An 18,897-nucleotide genomic window follows, 5' to 3' on the forward strand; every position below is an offset into this window, starting at 1 on the left:
TTCGAGTATTTTAAGCCTCTCTTGTTTATGCGTTGTCTGTTTATCTTAGAGGATTCCCCTGCCTGTGGTACCTTGAGGTTTAAACAGGAAGAAGCAAGCCTCCTGATTTCGTCTGGAACTAGTAGCTGACTCTGTCTTCCACTCAGAGTGAATGGCCCTTTTATTGACTTATTGCCCAGCTGGGTTGAGAAATTGGAAGTTCAGAGAGCTGGCAGGCGTAGCACGACTTTGAAGTCAGTTACAACTGAGTTCAGATCTCTGCTCTGCTGTTTCCTAAGCTAGGTCACCAGAGGCAGATTCCTTTATTCACTCCCTCCCTCCCTCATCCATTCATCCAGAAAGCACGGAGACCCAGAAAGCCTTCCCAGAAGAGAAACCCTTGACCTGAGCCACAAATAATTAATAAATATTTTGTGAAATATATATTTTGTGAAACTACTCTCAGGCTTGCAGAGGTGCTTTTCCTTAAATAGAAACATCACACAACACTAAGCATCGGTTGATACACCTGATATTTCGAGAGATTTAGAAAATACCAGTATTTCAGTATCTTTAAAAAGAAAAAAAATAAAAGACTCTTTCTAAAAGTGTGGCCTCCACTCAGCCAGCATTTACTAAGTGTCCGCTCTGTTCCAGCCTCTGTGCTAAGCTTGACTGTCACCTTCTGTTTAAGAGATTGCTTATACAGGATCTTTTAGTAGTTTATACTAAAGCGCTGCTTCATTCTATAGGGAAAGGTGGATATGGGTTTAGGACCAGATTTTTAAAACTTCCTGTTTTTTGCTTCCCACAAGTAGAGAACACTTTTATTTGGTTTCTTAGCAGCGCTTAACATCACAGGCATGTGTAGGAAGGTTCTTTTTCTTCAGGGGTGGCCTTGAAATACATCAGCTGGGCTGACCTGAGAGAAGGCGGAGCTCAGGTGGTAATGTGAGCAGTGGGGAGCCGCTGTAAACACAGACGAAGCTTCACCTGCTAGCCTGTGGCTCTCCTCTTGCTGTGCGGCCTGGTGCCAGTCCACGGCCCAGGGTTTGGGGGACCCCTGAGTTAGAGAAATTCTTTGAATTCTAAAATACTCATTGAAGATCAAGTGAAGTGAGTCTTAAAACGTATGAGATGTGGACCAAGCCGAGAGAGCATGGTGGTCTAGGCAAAGAGAGCAGCAGATGCCTGTTTTCTGACCAGGGAAATGAAGGCAGAACCTGTCTGCTGAGTGGCATCACCTTGTCCTCCCAGTACGTGGTGAGCCCTGTCTTAAATTGCCTTGACAAGGTTCTTCCTAAGTAAAAGTTTGTTGTAAAACATGTCCCGTAATGTGTGATAAAGATGTTCAAGGAAGGCAAGGAAAAGGTGATTTGATGTCAGTTTCATTATGGTTTTGTTCTAGTTTAAACGTAGCAGATTATAGGTGGCATGCATGGAAATGAAATTAAAGGTCTGAAGGTTGACCACGAACTAACTGATTAATCATCTCAAGCACAATAAAGAAGCCCTTAGGGTCGGCCTGACTCTTTGAAACCAAGGCGTACCTATACAGGCTTTTTTCTTTTGCTTTCTCACGTATTTCGATCTTGTAAATCTTAGCTGCCCTCCCCTCCCTTTTCTTGTTATTATCCTCAGATGAAATCACATAATGCAAAGGAAAGGTGCCACACGTACAAAGGAAAACCATGCTTTCAGTTTCACTGTTGATGTAGGAAATGATGTTAAATCTAACCCGTCATTTACTTAAATTGAATTAGACAAAATATAATTGCATTATTTTACATTAAGGTATTCTCTTATTCCCTGACACTCCTACACATACCCAGTTTTCTCTGCAAAAATTTCAGTAAAATTGTACTTTCTGCTTAAATTCAGACTTGCTCGTTCCCAGTCCCTTCAGCTTAAAGTGGGAATTTGGTTCTCCTCACCTCTCACTCACCTCTGTTCTTTCTTCATAGGAATTATGCCTCAGGCCTTAGGCGAGTGGTTCCCACTCTCTGGCTGTAAGGCTTTCTTCTCTAACAGAACTTTGGTTTTCCTTCTACTCTGAACAGCTAAGGCCACAGGGCCCAAACTTGCCCTTGCATTGATCTTCCCAAGAAAGCTTGTTTAAAAGCGGGTTGTTGGTCCCCTCTTGCCCCCCTCCCCGAGTCTGATTAATAAGATTGGAGATTTTGTTTCTAACAGGTTCCCACCTGGTCTGACACTGTTGGTCCGAGGACTGCACATTGGGAACCACTAGTAAGAATTGCTGTCCTGGGCAGAGAGCCCGGCCGGGTTCCCTAGTGATATGTTGTTGTCATTGTTTAGTTGCTAAGTCGTGTTCAGCTCTTTGCGACCCCGTGGACTGTAACCTGTGGGATTTCCCAGGCAAGAATACTGGAGTGGGTTTCCATTTCCTTCTCCAGGGGATCTTTGCAACCCATTGTAGGCAGATTCTTTACTACTGACCCATCAGGGAAGCCCTCCCTAGTGTTATAGAGAAGATACAACATTTGTCATCCAAATCCACTGCCTTATTAATTATTTTTACTTTTATACACACCACCTGCTTTGTATCTTATAATAATAAGTAAGTTAAATGAGAAATAAGCTTCTGGGTAATTATATCGCCCTCTTGTGGTTCTGTGTCAAATTTCTTTTTAATAACAGCCTATGTAAAAGTAATAGCCAGTTCATTGTTGACAACCTGGAAAATGCAGGGGGAAAAAGAGTAAAATAAAAATCACCAATCACTTTACAGTCTATCGTTAAGGGGTTGGGAACTAGCTAGCAAGCTAGCTTCTGACGTTTTTTTTCTGTCTGTACATACATCTTGTTTTCCTGTGACTAGTTCTTATCATACAATTGTTGTTGTTGATTTGCTAGAGTCGTGTCCGCCTCTTTGCAGCCTCATGAATTGCAGCATTCCAGGCTCCCCTCTCCTTCGCTACTGGAATTTGCTCAGATTCATGTCCGTTGAGTCAGCGATGCTATCTAATCATCTCATCCTCTGCCGTCCCCTTCTTCTTTTGCCTTTTACATATCATACAATACTTAAACAATACTGGGCTCATACTGTAGTGCTGTTTTATAACTCCATTCTTCATTTATTTATATACTTTGAAAATGTTTTCCCGTTTTGTAAAATATGGTAGCCTAAGAACCTTTGTTTCGTAAGAAGCCTACAGCTCCCTAAAGCAGAGCTGCCCAGGGACTTCCCTGGTGGCCCAGTGGCTAAGACTCCATGTTCCCAATGCAGGGAGCCTGGGTCAATCTCATTTTTTCATCCGTTTACTCAAGTCAACAAGTGTTTTACTCGGCGTATATATATTGTGTCTATGCTGAGGACTTGATGTAACACAGTGGTCGACAAAACAGTCAGAGCCCCTGTCCTCAAGAAGCTTTGCTCCAGAAAGTGAAAAAACACAAACAACTGACTCTAAAATGCAGACTGTCCTGAAAGAGAACCTGATCTGCCTGGTTGAGAGTAATGGGAGATTAGGGAGAAGCGATCAGTCTAGAACTAGACCGGTCAGGACCTCCCTGAGGAAGTGGCCTGGACATTGGAAGCCTGCTTTGCTGGCAGCCAGAGGGAAGAGTGGTCCCGACAGAAGGCCCAGCAGGTACCCGGTGGAGAGAACGTGATGGGTCAAGAAACGGAGGAGGCCTGGAGTGGTCGAAGGCTTGTGGGACCTGGAGGGGGAGCCTAGGACATGTGCGGGGGCCAACCTGCACTGGGAGGGGGCGCGTGAAGCCAGTTCACTGGGAAGAGGTTGATGTGGTCTGATAAGCACTTTAAAATCTCAGTCTGACAGTGTGGCAGAGCACAAGGGAACAGCCTTTGGAGTCAGTGAAAACCTTCATTAATATGCTGACCGACCCCTTTACTTACCATTTGACCTTGAGCAGGTGGCTTAACCTCTCTCAGCCTGTTTCCTCATTAATTGGGTGAGACCAAGGCTCATCTTAAGAGAGTTGTCTCAAGCAATAACTTTAGACTGTACAGGGCTCCTCTGTCCATGGGATTCTCCAGGCAAGAATACTGGAGTGGGTTGCCATTTCCTCCTCCAGGGGATCTTCCCGACCCAGGGATTGAACCTGGGTCTCTTGTGTCACCTGCATTGGCAGGCAGGTTCTTTACCACTGCACCACCTGGGCAAGCCCCAGTAATTTTAGATAACATCTGTTAAACACAATGCCATCTGTCATTTTAGTAACTATTTCAGGCTGCCTAGGTTAGAGCAGGGTATAACATGGTACATTATCCTGCAGTTTTATAGGAGGATGAAGCAGGGAAACCACTCTGAAACTTACCAAAGGAAATAGTGGTGTAATCTGAAGGACACTTGGGAGTCTCCCCTCCACTCCTCCAGCCTCAGAAGACCTATTTCAGGATCTGAAGTGCTATCATTAGATTTTTTTCCACCATTACTGCTGAGCTTTTCATGTGTAAAGAATTCTAAGAAAATAAACGGGGTTACATTTTATTATTAAGAGTCTGTGTTGTGCCAGGCATTTTGCATGCATTGCAGGCAGTGTCTGCGTGTCACGCCCCCTTGGCAGCGTGTGGAGTGGCCTTGAATGCCTTGCCCGAGTGCAGCCTGGCCGAGTGCACGTCCCCCGGTTGACCGTGTGCGCACAGGGCACTCTGGTGGCTGTGAGGGTTGCACTTACAAAGCCCTGAGCAGTGGATGAAGAAGCATCATTACCTCTCACCCCTCGACCTCTGAGCAGAATCTGTTTCCCCTTAATGCATATACAACCAAATAAAATAAAGCTTCAGTTCAGTTCAGTCGCTCAGTCGTGTCCGACTCTTTGCGACCCCATGAATCGCAGCACGCCAGGCCTCCCTGTCTATTACCAACTCCCGGAGTTCACTCAGACTCACATCCATCGAGTCAGTGATGGCATCCAGCCATCTCATGCTCTGTCGTCCCCTTCTCCTCCTGCCTCCAATCCCTCCCAGCATCAGAGTCTTTTCCAACAAGTCAACTCTTCGCATGAGGTGGCCAAAGTACTGGAGTTTCAGCTTTAGCATCATTCCTTCCAAAGAAATCCCAGGGCTGATCTCCTTCAGAATGCACTGGTTGGATCTCCTTGCAGTCCAAGGGACTCTCAAGAGTCTTCTCCAACACCACAGTTCAAAAGCATCAATTCTTTGGCGCTCAGCTTTCTTCACAGTCCAACTCTCACATCCATACATGACCACTGGAAAAACCATAGCCTTGACTAGACGGACCTTTGTTGGCAAAGTAATGTCTCTGCTTTTCAATATGCTTTTGTGGTTGTTCAGTCGCCAAGTTGTGTCCAACTCTTCACCACTCCATGGACGGCAGCATGCCAGGCTTCTCTGTCTCTTACCATCTCCCAGAGTTTGCCCAAGTTCATGGCATCGGTGATGCCATCCAGGCCTGTCCTCTTCTTTCGCCCTCCTCTCCTTCTGCCCTCAATCGTTCCCTTAGCTTAATAGGTTAGTAATAGCTGATAACGATTGTTCATTCACATATATAGTATATTGTAGTTTTCAAAGCATTCTGATACCTCTAAGAAGACAGTGAGGTAAACAGTTCATTACCTTTAGTGTCAGACCTGGTTTGTGGTTTGATGCCTCCACTTAATAGAGTGTTTGAACACACCTTGCATGGTTCTCAGGAGCCGCCAATGAAGCAGGCAACCCTGTGTGTCTGCAGTGAAGCAAGAATTTCATTGGCGTCAGGCCCTGGTCCCCGCACACTGGCTCGGGCTCGTAGAGGAAGGCGCCAGGACGCCCATTTTCAAATCAGGGAGCCAAGTCAGCAAGTCAGGCGGTTCTCCCAAAGCCACAGGCCAGGAGTGATGCATGGCCTCATGCCTTGCGGCTCCTGCCAAGAACTCTTTCCTCCGGATCTTAAATGCCCTGGAAGACGGCCTGATGCCCGGGCACCAGGGTAAAACAGCTTCACGGTGGTGAGTCACTCTGCAGGGCAGGAAGGAGTTAACACACGAGCCAGAAGACCTAATTTATACCAGGGAACCTCGGCAGAACGGCAGAACGGCTGGGAGCTGGCTCATTACTTTAATTGGATTTTCCAATGTGCTGAGCAAGTCAGCAGATTCGCATTAGCCTTACTTTCAGAGGAACTGTTTCTGTCTGCAGAGGGGAAAGAGAAAGAGAAACCAGTGGGCAGTGAAGAGGGGTTGTCAGAAGTAATGCAGGATGACAAAGCAAGCGGATTACGTCCTCGTTCGTTGACAGAGTCGCATGTGCAGGTTGGTGCTGTAGGTGTCCTGGGGGTACCGTCTGCAGAGCTGCGCTGCTGAGTCACTGCCCCACCCCATCGCCAGGCCCACACCGGCCAGCCAGCAGCTGCCTTGGAGTGTGAAGACCTACAGCTGCCGCTCGGCTCCTGTGTTGGGATCTGATCAGTTAGTGAACAAAACAGAGGAGCCGCCTCCCCTTAGGAAGCATACCTTCTAGAAAAGATAGGCGGTAATCAGCAAATAGATAACAAGATCATTTCCTAGCAAAGCTCTACAGGGGTAAAGAAAAACTAAGGGCATGGGGGTGTGTGTGTTTTTATACCCAGGAAAACCGTTCATGAAGCCTTTTCTAGTGGCTGGAATTACAAGGGCAGTTTGTATAATGTCTGGTAGCATTTAAGCAGTTGTAGGCAAAATGTTTTTCTCAAAGCCAATATTAATCATAGTTTATGTGCTTAAACAAATTACTTTTGCATCACTGTGCAGAATGGTAGCCCTCAGCCACTCCCTGTCTGATTTACCCCGGGTTCCTTGGTGGGCTTGATATGTGTGCTCACAGGGGAAATTGCTCTTTTGTAAGGAAGGAAACAAACAACAGTTTGTTTGGAAAGCCCAAGTATTTACCACAACTAAACATCACTCCTGAAATGGGCTTTAGTGTGTTATGCGCTTAATAAAATGGAAAAGATGTACTTTTAAAAACATGCCCTTCCACCTTATGTAATCTTGAATCACAAAGAGCTTATGTTAGTTCAACTTTATTGATAAAGGAAATGGGTTGGGAGTAAATGGGAGTGGAGTAATCAATAGGACCTCAGTAAAATAAATAGGAAGTGATTATATGATGGATTTGAAAGGCTTCTTTTAAAACCCTGAGGCTTATGAAGGTGATACCAGAAGTCTGTCCACCCATATTATTACTGTGTCACGTTGACTGCGTTGCCCATGGGGTGCTTTTGTTATATATCCCTTTGCAATGAAAAGTTTGCCAAGGCCATGAAAAGGATTCCTGAAAGAGCTGGGAAATTAGCAAAAAAAAAAAAAAAAGGAAAATGACAGAATCCTACAACTGTGAAGCGACCTGATCCATCTCTGTCACACAAGCAACGCCTTAAAATATCTGAGAGTATTGGTTGAGATGGCCAAGGAAGGAAATTGTTCTTTTAAAATTTCTGTCATGAATGTATTTACTTATTTATTTTAATTTTTTTTTTTTTTGCTGCAGCAGGTGGCAGGTGGGATCTTAGTTTCCCTTCCAGGGATCGAACCCAGGCCCACTTGCAGTGGAAATTCAGAGTCTTAACCATTGGACCACCAGGGAAATCCCAGGAAGGAAGTTTAGTTTTGCCCAAATATGTCCTAAAAGTTTACTTCTCTTGAGATTGCTCTGCTCTCTCTTTGACTTCTCTCCCTATCTTTATAAAAATAAATAGTTACTGTTCACACAATCTCCTTTGCCAGTTTCTGTAAATGAACCAACTTTTTCCCAGGAAGTAAGAAGAGTTTGTGTACGTTTAAATTTGTTTTTTCCTATGGCCTTTTCATAGGCTCATCACTGGAAAGATTCTGAATTCACAATATGTGGTATTTTTGCCTTCTTGGTTTCTTATCAGCCCCCAAGAGTATATGTGCAGATAACCACAAAGAAATTCTTAAGTCTCGGGGTTTTCCATCACTGCAAACCACAGTCCACCACGCTGCCCGGTGCCTCAGCACGATGACAGGGCCGGAGCGTGGGGCTGGCGTTCGCTGTGTGGTCAGTACCTGGCTTCTAAGGGACTTTTCCTTCCAAACAGCCTTCAAATTCAGTACAAACCAGGAGTTTCATGACTCTTATTGTTATTTTGTAACACAGCCTTCAGGCCAAAGTGGCAAGGACATTTATGTATTTTTTGTTTTTTCCTGCTTTTATTTCCCGAAGGATAAGGGGCCTTGGTGAAAGCCTTGATGTGGGACTCATAGTTCAAAATGGTTTATAATCACTGTCTCTTCATGTTCTGTTTTAGAATTTTCACCTTACTTGAATCAATAGCACCGGCCAGGTTATCCCTGTCCTCACCTCCCCCAGATGCAGAAGGTGCACAGTAAAGGCTTCTCTTGCAACCCGTGTCCACCCCGGAAGGGACCGTCAGCGGTGCAGTCTGTGTCCTCTCTGATGTGATTTGAGCGTAGCTGTATTTTCTTCCCTCTTTTCATACAAATCCTCATACATCATGAATACTGTTTTTCACTTTGCTTTTATCACAAAACAGTTTATCTTGGAGGCATTTCCAAAGTCAGACATAAAAAAACTTTATCATCTTTACGGCTATTGTGTAGAACTTCCCATAATTTATTAACTGGTCCTCTACTGATAAATACTAAGTGAAGTGAGTGAAGTTGCTCATTCACATCTGACTCTTTGCAACCCCATGGACTGAGGCCTACCAGGTTCCTCCATCCATGGGATTTCCCAGGCAAGAATACTGGAGTGGGGTGCCATTGCCTTCTCCAGGAGATCTTCCCAAACCAGGGATTGAACCCGGGTCTCCCGCATTGTAGGTAGATGCTTCACCGTCTGAGCCACCAGGGAAGTCCAATAAATACTAAACTTGCCATCAATCTGAACATTCCTGTAGAGAAGAACCTTGTACACAGGTGACTTTGTGTTTCCTTCATTCTGAAAATATTTGGTGAGTAGCTGCTGGGTGCCAGGCAGTGTTCTAAATTCTGGAAACATAGCAGTGAACACGCAGACCACACTCTCAGAGTTTGCATTCAAATTGTGCTTAGTCGCTCAGTCATGTCTGACTCTTTGTGACCCCATGGACTATACCCCGCCAGGCTCCTCTGTTCGTGGGAATTCTCCAGGTAAGGATACTGGAGCGGGTTGCCATGCCCTCCTCCAGGGGAGCTTCCCAACCTAGGGATCAAACCCAGGTCTCCCACATTGCAGGCGGATTCTTTACCATCTGAGCAACCAGGGAAGCCCACATTCAAGTTGGGAACACAGCAAAATACATAAGGAAACAAATACACGTATAAATGGTTAGGGTGATAAAGGTTGAGAAGAAAGTAATGCAAGGATCTTCACAAACAGGGGATAGGTAGGTTCTGCCTTGATTAATGGAGGTCCCTACCTCACTTAGCACCGTCCACACAAGGTGGACGTGACCCCAAGTGCCAAGACCACAGGGTAGCGGGATGCAGGGGGCTTGTGGCCCAGGAATGAGATTGTTGAGGACTCAGGACAAAATATTATTCTAGCTATCTGTCCAGGACAGAGAGTGAATCCTCTTAATCTTTATTTTTCCCCATCTCAGATCCAAGGCCAGTGTTTTTCACCTTTCTTTTTTTTTTTTTTTTTCATTATTACCTGCAAGCCTCCATCCCAGGGAGCATTTTTATTATTTTTTTTTAATAATTTTACTTACTTATTTTTGGCTGTGCTGGGTCTTTGTTGCTGTATGGGCTTTTCTCTAGTTGTGAAGAGTGCCCGGGGCAGGCTACTCTCTAGTTGCGGTGTGCCAGCTTCTCACTGCATCGGCTTCTCTCGTGGAGCCCAGGCTCTAGGGGTTGTGGCCTTCAATAGTTGCAGCGTGTTGGGCTCAGTAGTTCATAGCACATGGGGTTAGTTCTCTGCAGTATGTGGAATCCTCCTGGACCAGGGATCAAACCGTGTATCCTGCATTGACAGGCGGATTCTTTTTTTTTTTTTTTTTTTAATTTTATTTTATTTTTAAACTTTACATAACTGTATTAGTTTTGCCAAATATCAAAATGAATCCGCCACAGGTATACATGTGTTCCCCATCCTGAACCCTCCTCCCTCCTCCCTCCCCATTCCATCCCTCTGGGTCGTCCCAGTGCACCAGCCCCAAGCATCCAGTATCGTGCATCGAACCTGGACTGGCAACTCATTTCATACATGATATTTTACATGTTTCAATGCCATTCTCCCAAATCTTCCCACCCTCTCCCTCTCCCACAGAGTCCATAAGACTGTTCTATATATCAGTGTCTGTTTTGCTGTCTCGTACACAGGGTTATTGTTACCATCTTTCTAAATTCCATATATATGCGTTAGTATACTGTATTGGTGTTTTTCTTTCTGGCTTACTTCACTCTGTATAATAGGCTCCAGTTTCATCCACCTCATTAGAACTGATTCAAATGTATTCTTTTTAATGGCTGAATAATACTCCATTGTGTATATGTACCACAGCTTTCTTATCCATTCATCTGCTGATGGACATCTAGGTTGCTTCCATGTCCTGGCTATTATAAACAGTGCTGCGATGAACATTGGGGTACTCGTGTCTCTTTCCCTTCTGGTTTCCTCAGTGTGTATGCCCAGCAGTGGGATTGCTGGATCATAAGGCAGGTCTATTTCCAGTTTTTTAAGGAATCTCCACACTGTTCTCCATAGTGGCTGTACTAGTTTGCATTCCCACCAGCAGTGTAAGAGGGTTCCCTTTTCTCCACACCCTCTCCAGCATTTATTACTTGTAGACTTTTGGATCGCAGCCATTCTGACTGGTGTGAAATGGTACCTCATAGTGGTTTTGATTTGCATTTCTCTGATAATGAGTGATGTTGAACATCTTTTCATGTGTTTGTTAGCCATCTGTATGTCTTCTTTGGAGAAATGTCTATTTAGTTCTTTGGCCCATTTTTTGATTGGGTCATTTATTTTTCTGGAGTTGAGCTGTAGGAGTTGCTTGTATATTCTCGAGATTGGTTGTTTGTCAGTTGCTTCATTTGCTATTATCTTCTCCCATTCTGAAGGCTGTCTTTTCACCTTGCTAATAGTTTCCTTTGATGTGCAGAAGCTTTTAAGGTTAATTAGGTCCCATTTGTTTATTTTTGCTTTTATTTCCAATATTCTGGGAGGTGGGTCATAGAGGATCCTGCTGTGATGTATGTCAGAGAGTGTTTTTGACAGGCGGATTCTTATAGACTGTACCACCAGGGAAGCTTACTTCTTTCCTAATAACTTCCCCCATGAAATTTGAACACTATGGTATTCTGTTTCAGTTTACATACTGTGACCCTTTGGAAAGCCATAAACCGTTATAATATCTGAGGTCGTTTTCACCCCATGCCCTGAGATCCAGCACCCCAGATCCCCCCCCGGAATGAGGACTGTGCATCTAGCCTGCCAGCCCAGCTGTTCCTCTGCATGGTTGATGGTGAGATGGTCTTGGTAGGAATCTCTTTGTCTTTGAAATAAAAAAGAGAGTTGGTTGTTTCTGGTCCAAGCCCTCTAGTGGTGGGAAACTCCTCGTGTGTCACACTGGTGGTCAGAGAGGGCAGGACGCGGAGTGACTTGTTGCTGCAGGAAACCTCGGATGAGAACCTCGGGCCAAAGCTAGGGAGGTGTTCGGGCAGGAGAGAAGACCTCTCCGCCCTGCCCTTCCGCCTCTGCTCCCACGTTGCCTTCAATTCAGTTCAGTGGCTCAGTCATGTCCGACTCTTTGCTACCCCATGGACTGCAGCACGCCAGGCCTCCCTGTCCATCACCAACTCCCAGAGCTTACTCAAACTCATGTCCGTCAAGTCGGTGATGCCATCCAACCATCTCATCCTCTGTCGTCCCCTTCTCCTCCTGCCTTCAGTCTTTCCCAGCATCAGGGTCTTTTCCAATGAGTCAGTTCTTCGCACAGGTGGCCAAAGTATTGAAGTTGCAGCTTCAGCACCACATTGCCCTCATTCGTATTTAACATCCCGTAGGATTTCCAAAGTAAACACATCTTCAGCTTTTCCCAAGTACCAGGGAACATACTAGCACTTTCCCCGTGGGTGAACTCACTGCATCGTCACAGCAGCCGCCTGCAACAGGTTGTAACATCCTCACTTTAGAGATGTGGTTAAGAGGGTCCCACACAGAGCCTGTAATCGTCAGCCTTGCTCCTTCACACACCGGTTTCTCCCTCCGCTGCTGATAAACACGTGGCATCATTCTCTGGTAAGGTTGGCTGCGTGCTGACTGTGTCTGCCCCCCGGGTGCGAGCTCTCTAGAGGCAGGCAGCATTTTAGACATCGCGGCACCCCTTTCTCAGCCCCAGCATCGCAGGTGTCATGGAATAGGTACTTGGTCAATGATTTATGGAAGGGTGGCTGGGCGACCTGACAATACACTTGAACGTGAACAAAATGACCTCTCAAATGAGGGAAGCCATGGCCTCCGCATGTGAAACCAGGGCTGTGGGTCCCTGGCGTCTTGGTTGCACACTGCTGAAACTGACTTCCCCGAGATGCCTGGGTCTCCTTGAAGACAGACTGTATCATAAACTCTCCTCAGCCCTGGCTCTCCTGACTGTGTGCACACTAGACCGTCCTCCCCTTGGTTTCCCACCCCCTGCGCCCCTGCTCCCCAGCTGGTTACAGTCCTCCCCCCTCTCTCCTCTGTGGACTTCTCTCTGCTCCACCCTAAAATCAAGGAGACCCAGGCCACTGCCCCAGAACACTGAAAACCCCTCCTCCAGCTGTAGGTTGCACTTGCTAAGTAGTTTTCTCTTTTGTTTGCTTTTTTTTTTAAATTTATTTATTTTTGGTTATGCCGGGTCTTCGTGGCAGCACACAGGCTTTCTCCAGTTGCGGCGAGGAGGGGCTACTCTGCAGTTGAGGTGTGCGGGCTTATTGCGGTGGCTTCTCTTGTTGTGGAGCCCAGGCTCCGGGTGCAGGGGTTTAATTAAGTTGTTGCAGCCCGTGGGCTCAGTAGTGGGGCTGGTGGGCTCTCGAGCACAGGCTCAATAGCTGTGGTGCCTGGGCTTAGTGGCTCTGTGGCATATGTGGGAATCTTTCTGGGCCAAGGATCCAACCGGTGTCCCCTGCATCAGCAGGTGGATTATTAAAAAGTAGTAAATTAGGGCTTCCCTTGTGACTCAGCTGGTAAAGAATCCGCCTGCAATGCAATGGAACTTTGTTCAATCCTTGGGTTGGGAAGATCCCCGGAGAAGGGAGAGGCTCCCCACTTCAGTATTCTGGCCTGGAGAATTCCATGGACTGTATACATGGGGTGGCAAAGAGTCAGACACAACAGAGCAACTTTTACATCACTTCAGTAAATTAGATGGCTAGGAGACTACATTATTTCTTTAAAATTGGGATTAAATTTACCTACTGTGAAACGCACAGATCTGTTTATTTTTTGGCTGTGGTGGGTCTTTGCTGCTGCACGTGGGCTTTGTCTAGTTGCAGTGAGCGGGAGCTACTCTTCATCGTGCTGAGCGGGCTTCTCATTGCAGTGGCTTCTCTTTTCTGGTGCAGAGGCTTAAGTTGTTGCAGCCCGTGGGCTCAGTAGCGTGGCTCGTGCGCTCTAGAGCACGGGCTCAGTAGTTGCAGTGAGCAGGCTTAGCTGCTCTGCAAGTGTGGGAATCTTCCCAGACCAGGCATCAAACCAGTGTCCTTGTATTCCAAGACAGATTCTTCCCACTGCGCCACCAAGGAACCCCTGAACAGCTTTCTTTCTCAACAGAACCTGGGCACTGACGCTGAGGATGCAGTTGCGAGCAGGGCGATCGAGGTCTCTGCCCTCATTTCATCGCGTCTATACTTGAGTGGGGGCGACGGCGCTCACCGAGCATCAGCTGGTTTTGCGGTTCCCTGTGCGCTCCCGTTTTTAACCGTCTCCCGTCTTTGCTTTTCAGCTCCAGGGCCTGAGCCACAATGTGATCTTCACCTTGGATTCCTTGTTGAAAGGAGACCTGAAGGGAGTCAAAGGCGTGAGTGTTCCAAAATTCGATTTTCACTTCAGCTTCAAAGGATCGATCTGGTTTGTCTTTGAAGATCCTAGTGGCACTGGTATCTGAAAGGCACTCTGAACATTTTCAGCATGAAGTGTTGTTGGAAGGCGGTCATTAGAAGAAACACACCGACTCACATAGTGTTATTGACCGAGAAACAAGATGAGATGCTGTCGGGAAGATTGGTGGGCGGGGGTGGTCTGTGCTGAGTCTGGGCTCCACCCCAGTGGACCCACCTCTCAGAACCACCAGGTACTGCCTCGTAGTTTTGACTGGGAACACTTGAGCTACAACTTTCTTAGCTTTCTTGGCTGTAATAAGTCACGTGGTGTGCCTGAAAGCGTCCTGTGTAGTTTCCAGTGTCCTGTAACGGAAATTGTCTCTGCTAAGATGTGATTTGAAAATTATTCACCTTGAAGCAAAAGCACGTTTAATCTCAATTTTATTTTCTCTTTTCTAAGGATCTCAAGAAGCCATTTGACAAAGCTTGGAAAGATTATGAGACGAAGTTGTAAGTGTGTTTTTTTTATTGTTGTTGTTGTTGTTTTTGTTGTTGTTACTGTTTTAAGTGTTCTAAGAAAAAGAATAACTAAAATAAGGACAGAGTCTTGAACTAATTCCTTCAGGAGAAAAACCCTGCCAGGTCAATCCTTGTAAGGGCCGTGAGGCTGAGTATGCTGACCTGATTAGAAGTGGTTTCACCTCCCATGCTGGTTGTCTAGAGTGAGATGTACTTTCATTCTCGATTATTTTGGCGTCCGTGGCTGATACTAATGGTCAAGTTATAGGTCTATGACTATTGTAGTTTTTCTTTCATTATAGTTAGTGCATAACTATAGCCCACTCCAGTGTTCTTGCCTGGAGAATCCCAGCGACGGGGGAGCCTGGTGGGCTGCCGTCTATGGGGTCGCACAGAGTCGGACACAACTGAAGCGACTTAGCAGCAGCAGCAGCATAGACCGTTTACCCATTTCTGGATAACATGGCAACTCAGAAATAAAAAAACAGCTACTGTTTGTGTTGTGGCTCCATGGTGAAGAATCCTGCCTGCCAATGTATGGGACATGGGTTCTTTCCCTGGGTCAAGAAGATCTCCTGGAGAAGGAAGTGGCAACCCACTCCAGTATTCTTGCCTGGAGAATCCCAGGGACAGAGGAGCCTGGTGGGCTATGGTCCACAGGGTTACAAAGAGTCAGACATGACTTGGCAACAAAACAACTGTAACGTCCGTCTGCCCACCAGGGCCTGAGCAAAATGCCTTACATGCATGACCTCCTCACAGCACTCTCTCAGCGTGCACCTTGGACTGCCTATTTGTGAATTAGGAAACAGAAGCTTAGAAAGGCTAAGGGGCTGCGGAAGGTCCTAAGGCCAGTAAGTGTGGCTTCCCCTCTGGTGTCTGTGACCCCAGAACAGCATAGCATGGCTGCAGCCAGAAGCCTGCATCCTGGGGTGATCACATGGGACCAGGGAGACGCTGCCTATCAGACCTCAGTGTAGACCTGGCTCATCCTCACACTATATGGGTCGTTCTTCCACATCCCTTTCTTATTATTTGTTGTTCAGTCGCTCAGTCGTGTCCAGCTCTTTGTGACCCCATGGACAGCAACACGCCAGGCTTCCTTGTCCTTCACTGTCTCCCTGAGTTTGCTCAAATTCATGTCCATTGAGTCGGTGATGCCATCCAGCCCTCTCATCCTCTGTTGCCCCTTCTCCTTCTGCCCTCAGTCTTTCCCAGCATCAGGGTCTTTTCCAATGAGTCAGTTCTTCGCATCAGGTGGCCAAAGTATTAAGTTTCAGCATCAGTCTTTCCAATGAATATTCAGGGTTGATTTCCTTTAGGATTGACTGGTTTGATCTCCTTTCTGTCCAAGGGACTCTCAAGAGTCTTCTTCAGTACCACATTTCGAAAGCATCAGTTCTTCAGTGCTCAACTTTCTTTATGGTCCAACTCTCACATCCGGACATGACTACTGGAAACACCATAGCTTTGACTTGATGGACCTTTCTTGGCAATGATGTCTCTGTCTTTAATACACTGTCTAAGTTGGTCATAGCTTTTCTTCCAAGGAGCAATTGTCTTTTAATTTCAAGGCTGCAGTCACCATCCGTAGTGATTCTTATTAGTACTCTGAGACATTTATACCACCAGGCCGTGGGGTGGGGTGGGATGGGAGGAGAAATGTATTTAAAAGCATTTAATAAACATCTTGGCTATAAACTTAGATAACTATAAACATGAGAGAATAAAAGCATTTCGGTAGGCAGCAAAAAGTGAAAACACAAGCCAAAGAAAAACAAATTCAGGATTAAAATGTTTTCCCCGACACCACTTCTGTAACTGCTTATGTAATACGCGCATCCTTGAGGATTTGCTGCCTAAGGAATGCTTCTGATGTGCTGTGACGGCGGCAAATGGTGCTGAGAACTGACGGGTTCCTGAAATGGCCAGCCGGGGTGAGTGAAGGCCGTGGGCCACGGCATCAGGCCCGCGTGTCCTGCCCTGTGCAAGTGGGTCTTGAGTGCTCACAGGACTGCCAGGCCCAAGGGCGTCTGCACACAGCAGAAAGGAACTAGAACTGAGTCCTTACAAGGAGGGCGGAGCTCCTGAGTTCTCCCCACACCCCTCAGGCTTCTCTTGCTGTTCCTTCTTGGTTCATCTGTATTGTGTTGCCGTGATAGGTAAGGATTTCTCACCCTTGTACAACCATCCCCATCACTCTTCCACCCCAACCCCTCCTCATTCGTACAATAAGATAAATACAATGATTTGTGTTTTAAGCCAGTTGTCAGTGATTACATTTTCATGAGTATAAATATGCATTGTTGAACATGTATATGTGCTCAGGCTGTCCATGGGATTCTCCAGGCAAGAATACTGGAGTGAGTTGTCATTTCCTCCTCCAGTGGATCTTCCTGACCCAGGGATGGAACCCACGTCTCCTGCGTCTCCTGCATCAGCAGCCCAGTTCTTTACCTCTAGCGCCACCTGGGAAGCCCTGAACATTCATGCATTGGTCTTTTTGTGGATACGTTTGTCCAAATGTGGATTCGTTTGTCTTAGATAAATATCTAGTGAGGGAATTGTTGAGTTATTGGGTAAATGAATGTTTAATTTCATTTTTAAAACTCCCAAATAGGTTTCCAAAGTGGTCGCCCCATTTTTACTACACCATCGTTGTATGGAAGTTCTCATTGTTCCACATCTTCAGTAGCATTTGAGATTGTCCATCTTAATTTTGTTTTTATTTTTCATCTCTGTGATCACCAGTGAATCACCTCTTTGTTTGCTTACTGGCCATTTATTGATATGTCTTACAAAGGGCTCAGGTATTAAATAAATATGTATTGTCAGTCTGAAGGTATGCTATGATTGAATTCCCACTCTCTTTTTTTTGCTTTTTCTTAATGAAGCAATTGCCTCATTTATTCATGTACTTAGTTGTACATGAATCTGTTGTAAACTCTTATTATCCTAGCAGATGTCCAATACCTATTAATGTTGCTGCTGAGCAAATGCATGATGTATATTATTATGGTGATGATATATCAATTATCATTAAATTCTCTGTCAGTTCCTTTGCCCTCCTGGAGACATCCTTCCAGGGCCCCCTATGTCAGCAGAGGGGCTTCCTTCGTATCTCAGTTGGTAAAGAATTTGCCTGCAATGCAGGAGACATAAGTTCGATTCCTGGATCAGGAAGATCCCCTAGAGAAGAAAATGGCAACCCACTCCAGTATTCTTGCCTGGAATCCCATAGGCAAAGGACCCTGGTGGGCTACAGTCCATGGGGTCACAAGAGTCGGACACAAGTGAGTGACTAAAGAGATGTCAGCAGAGCGGCTCTCACCCTGGGGCTCCCCCTAGTGGTAGACCTATTTCCTTGCCATGGTAGGCCCAGTATTTTGTGAGCACACCACCTCTTCTCTGATGGCTTTCCTGATAGCTCAGTTGGTAAAGAATCAGCCTGCAATGCATGAGACCCTGGTTTGATTCCTGGGTTGGGAAGATCCGCTGGAGAAGGGATAGGCTACCCACTCCAGTATTCTTGGGCTTCCCTTGTGGCTCAGCTGGTGAAGAATCTGCCTGCAATGCAGGAGACTGGGGTTCTAACCCTGGGTTGGGAAGATCCCCTGGAGAGGTGCATGATGGAAGAGTTGCTTAGGTATGCCAGACACTGGGGTATTACAGTGAATCTCAGCCCAGTTTGTAAGTTTTTCATTGAGTTGATGGCTCAATTTTTCTACTGTGTTGTATGTTGGCAAAGATATTGGCTTTCTTGGGGTTTGATTTCCCACCACCGCAATTTAAAAGAAAACTCAAAGGCTAGGTCAGTCTTTGCTTTCACAACGATAAATGATAGGCTCTCTTTAGTGAGAACTTTAATGTCACTTTGAGTGAATGTGGGGAAAAAAATTTTGGTGAGAGATAATACTGGTGAATATTAAGTTTTACTGGTTGAGGTATATAGCATTTTTTTTTTTTAAACCGTGTGTCCAGTTGAATGAATCCTGCAGTGCAGGAGGCCCAGGTTTGATTCCTGAATCGGGAAGATTCCCTAGAGAAGGAAATGGCAACCCACTCCAGTATTTTTGCCTGGAGAATCCCAGGGACAGAGGAGCCTGGCAGGCTACGATCCATTGGGTCACAAGAGTCAGACACGACTTAGCGACTAAACCACCACCAGTCGAATGAAAACTGAAATGAAGAAGTCATTAAGAAAGTCTGAGTTAGAAAGAAAGAAATTAGAAGTCAGCTTTCAGATTAAATGGATTTTTAGAAAAAGAGCTTTGGCCATTGGTATCGATACCAAAATATTATCTGCTGTAGCCAAGCATCCCCCTGAGGTACTCTTGGTTTAATGTGCTTTCTCTGTGCTTATTTCTTTGGCTCCCTCCTGGCCCTCTCCCAATTGAAGAACATTTTCATAGCATTCCAAAGAAGAGATTTGGATTTCTCCTA

The 18,897-nt window shown here is 45.8% G+C and overlaps 1 protein-coding gene across 18 annotated transcripts in view; it reads left to right on the top strand.

Moving 5' to 3' along the window:
- ASAP1 (ArfGAP with SH3 domain, ankyrin repeat and PH domain 1) overlaps positions 1-18,897 on the top strand; it is a 346,820-nt gene that overhangs the window by 249,387 nt on the left and 78,536 nt on the right. For 17 of the 18 annotated variants that reach the window (XM_055545753.1, XM_055545755.1, XM_055545751.1 and 14 more), the window contains 2 exons: positions 13,839-13,913; positions 14,396-14,445. In XM_055545753.1, the coding sequence (XP_055401728.1) occupies positions 13,839-13,913; positions 14,396-14,445 (125 nt within the window). Of the gene's footprint in view, positions 1-5,437; positions 6,217-13,838; positions 13,914-14,395; positions 14,446-18,897 lie in introns of those variants that run through there. The other variant, XM_055545770.1, reaches the window with a different exon arrangement.

The sequence above is a fragment of the Bubalus kerabau genome, chromosome 14 (assembly GCF_029407905.1).
Source record: "Bubalus kerabau isolate K-KA32 ecotype Philippines breed swamp buffalo chromosome 14, PCC_UOA_SB_1v2, whole genome shotgun sequence".
Classification (NCBI taxonomy): Eukaryota; Metazoa; Chordata; class Mammalia; order Artiodactyla; family Bovidae; genus Bubalus; species Bubalus kerabau.